Source organism: Rhagoletis zephyria, unplaced genomic scaffold, assembly GCF_001687245.7.
Source record: "Rhagoletis zephyria isolate East Lansing unplaced genomic scaffold, Rhagoletis_zephyria_1.1 Rzeph_scaffold_00733, whole genome shotgun sequence".
In the NCBI taxonomy this organism is placed as follows: domain Eukaryota; kingdom Metazoa; phylum Arthropoda; class Insecta; order Diptera; family Tephritidae; genus Rhagoletis; species Rhagoletis zephyria.
In genome coordinates, this window is record NW_016157817.1 from 161,995 (window position 1) to 165,960 (window position 3,966).

Genomic DNA, 3,966 nt, shown 5'->3' on the forward strand with positions numbered 1-3,966 from the left:
TAAAAAACAACACTTACGGGGCAATGTTTATTGTAAGAACAACATTTTTTTCTATGAATCGACATACTTTAAGCATTGTTGACGCTATTTCCATTTGAATGAGGAAATAGCGTCAATGACTTTATTTCCAAATTTTTGTTGACCTTATTTCGCTTTTGAAAAGGTAATAATGTCAATTGACTTTATTTCGCACCAGGGTGGGAAATAAAGTCAATTGACCTTATTTCCATTGACCTTATTACCTGTCACCAGGATGAATTACGTGCAGTTTTAGGTCTGATAAACTATTACGGGCGGTTCGTTCAAAATTTAAGCGATATTGTTTACCCGCTGAATATGCTGTTTCGTCAAAACGTGCCATTTAAATTTAATGCCAGATGCGTTGAAGCCTTCGGAAAAATAAAAACTTTGATGCAGTCGGATACTATCCTAACACATTACAACCCAAAGCTGCCCTTGGTATTGGCAGTGGATGCAAGCCCTACTGGGGTTGGTGCAGTTCTAAGCCACACGTTCGCAGANAACGAAAGGCCAATACAATTTGCTTCGCAAACGTTAAATGCAGTACACCAAAAGTATAGTAGACAGAGAAGCCTATGCTGTAATTTTCGGCGTAAAGAAGTTTTATCAGTACATTTTTGGTACAAAATTCACGTTAGTGACTGACAACAAGGCGTTTGCCCAAATTTTCTCACCGAAAAAGGCTTACCGACATTATCAGCTACGCGTATGCAGCATTACTAATTAATTATGACGTACGAATTAAGAAAAGCCAAGAGAACGCGAATGCTGAGGCGTTGTCGCGATTGCCTTCTTCAGACACGTACGCAGCTATTGAAGAAGTTGACGTGGTCGAGATGGAGTTCATCCAAAATTTACCAGTGAAAATCGATTGTTTGTCCGAAGCCACAAGCAAGGATACGGAGGTTGCTAATTTACTCGAATGTTTGAAACACGGAAGATTTTGCGAACCAAAAGACAGATTCGGTATACCCAAGCTGAATTCACCTTACAAAAAGGATATCTGCTTCGTGGTATTCGTGTCTACATACCTAAAAAGCTACGCGACAGGGTTTTGGAGGAACTACATACTGGACACTTTGGTATGGCGAAAATGAAAATGCTTGCACGCGCCTATTGCTGGTGGCAACATATCGACGATGACAAAGAAAAGCTAATTTCAGACTGCGCAGCCTGCCAAAGGACGAGACCTAACCCTAGAATGGTTCCAGTCCATCCATGGCTGCCCCCAGGTAAAATATTTGAGAGGGTACACGTTGATTACGCGGGGCCAGTTTGTGGCAAATATTTATTTGTACTGGGTGATGCTTTAAGCAAATGGCCGGTCGTAAAAGCAGTGAACAACATGACCACGGAAACTACAATACAAGAATGCAGAGAAATTTTTTTAACATATGGCATACCCCGTGTCATGGTCAGCGACCATGGAACACAATTCAACTCCGAAGAATTCCAATCTTTCCTAAATTCAAATGGAATTGTACACAAGCTAGGCGCTCCTTACCATCCTGCTACTAATGGGCAAGCTGAAAGATTCGTCCAGACTATAAAAAGCAAGCTAAAGGCCGCTGGGTGGAACCGCAAACCTTAAGGAGTGAACTGGCGAAAATATCACTTGCTTACAGACGTGCGATACACCCGGCTACTAAAAAAAGTCCGGCAATGATAATGTTCGGACGACAAATTTCATCATGCCTTGATCTCTTGTTACCAGAAAACAATATTGAGGTAAAAACACGAAATATGACAACCAATCAATTTAAAGTGTGTGATAGAGTCGCCGTACGAGACTACCTTACGATCTACAAATGGCAGTTCGGGAAAATTACTGCTGTTTTGGGAGTTTTGCACTACGATATAAAGCTCGACGATGGTCGTATCTGGAAACGCCACGTGGATCAGATTCGAAAAATTGGTGAGGACCTAAACCGCGACACGTTAATTGAGGTATTGCCACCAGAAGAAACAGAGGGTGCTAATTCGGTTATGAAGAATTCACCAGAACCATGGGTTATGAAGGATTTACCAGAACCACAACAATCCTTACAAAAAACAAAAACTGACTCAACAGAAGTGGCAAAATCTCAGCAAGAAGAACAACAAACGACGGAGCCGATAAAAACAACCACAACCGTTGGTGATGACGTAAGACGTTCAAATCGTATGCGAAGACCACCGCAGCGACTGCAATATGGAAATTAGAAACGTGGATATTAGCCTGGGAGAGATATTTTATACTGTATACTTAATCAATATTTAAGTATATAATTGTAGCATATGACGTATTGTAGCGTACTAGTAAGTAATAAGCACAAAATAAAAAGAAACAACGACTAGAAGTCAGTCAGCAAATAAACGCGTCCATATTCACTTCGCTTAAAGGAGCCTTTTTCCTAACAATAGCATAAATTTAAGAATTAACCTTTTTAGAAAGTTATCCATTTAGAAACGCTCGCCACAACGTACTCGAAACTATTTTTACTAATCAACAATAAGCCTGTTCCCGTACTGCAGGTTTTAGCCAGAAATAGTTCCAAGTATAATATTATCAGTACTATATTCCGGACTATTTCCGACTAAATCCTGCAGTACAGGAACAGGCTAAATGCTGCGAATATTTTTTTTTAATTCGATTTCGAATTAGACATGAAGGTGCTGCCAGACATGGTTTTTTAGCACCTTATTTTCAAATGTTGCCACAAAGCTGAGTATTTTGAACAAAAGTTGCCACACAAAAAGACGCAAATTTGGCATGCTAAAATGCGGTAGATTTCAAACCTTGTGTGGTAGATGCGGTAGATCGTCAAATATGCGGTAGATCTACCGCATATGCGATAGAAGTGTGCACACTGACCACAATGTGGTAAAAGTCCGATCACTGCATACATATAAAGATAAAGGTAAACAAAAAGGCAGTTGTGCTCGTTATTCCTGCTGGCCGCGTCTTTGTCAAGGAGCATTTACGCGAGCGGTAAGTAAATGATTGATCCAGGAAAGTGTTAACTGCTGCGTGTGTTACTGCCGTCGTTAATGAGAACTTGAATTTTTGGGATTTCAATGCTCGTTTTCCTTATTTACAGAACCGCGGAAGTGCGTGAAGGCGCGAATTATCGAAGAAAGAACAAAATATTGAAGCGGCAGAGCGGTAAATGAATTAGGTAAACAGAGCTCCAAGGAGAGCTATAGAGGCACTGTTGCCAACTTAGTGCTTTTCGCACTAAATTTAGTGCTTTTCTTAATTTAAAACGCGAAAATTTTTTAGTTTGGTGTTTGGTGCGTTTTTGGTGCTTTTTGTTTTAGTTTGAAGACACCAAAACTGTAAATCTGAAACAAAAATGGATGTTAAATTTAGAGCAATTGGAATTTTCGTAAGAAACTTTCCAAAAATGGAAACAAAATCATGGTACAATGACAATCATAAGCAAGAGAGCATATGTTTGTCAATAAAGTAAGTGGCAGCACTTTTAATCATGCCAGAATTACATACGGTAGGTAATTTCCCATTGCCTGCAAAAACGTCCAGGTTTCTGAGACCAGAAATCGATCTTTAGACCTTTAATTTGGGCTGAATTTTTTATATTTTTTGCGAATATTAAAAAAAGCACCAGTATCTCCTAACAGTAAAATGAATAACGAATCTTCGACCGCCGAGCAAGAAGCATTAGTTTTTATTAATTTGAATCGGCATACCTACAATAAAATTTTGTATGCATACAAAGCCCAATAAATCCCCCAATAAAAAATTTGGCGCTTTTTTCGAGAAAAAACGCGACTTTTCTTGGATTTTAGTGCCTTTTCAAATTCAAAACTTAGCAACACTGTATAGAGCGTATGCACAAATGGAAAAAAGTTGCTTACCACCAGGGAGTCCAGATTGTTTAAAAAAAGCGCAATTTCTGAAAAAAATCGCAAATTTTTTTAAAATAAAATTCATGAAATCGATTT

The 3,966-nt window shown here is 39.0% G+C and overlaps 1 protein-coding gene across 1 annotated transcript; it reads left to right on the top strand.

The window, feature by feature from the left end:
• Positions 1-1,764: 1,764 nt before the first annotated feature.
• LOC108361316 (uncharacterized) lies at positions 1,765-2,223 on the top strand. Its single transcript, XM_017613916.1, has one exon. The coding sequence runs from the start codon at positions 1,765-1,767 to the stop codon at positions 2,221-2,223; it is 459 nt and encodes a 152-aa protein (XP_017469405.1).
• Positions 2,224-3,966: the final 1,743 nt, after the last annotated feature.

What these genes read in the sequence shown, in the direction of transcription:
- LOC108361316 (XM_017613916.1), top strand. Translation starts at nt 1,765, where the DNA reads ATGACAACCAATCAATTTAAAGTGTGTGATAGAGTCGCCGTACGAGAC.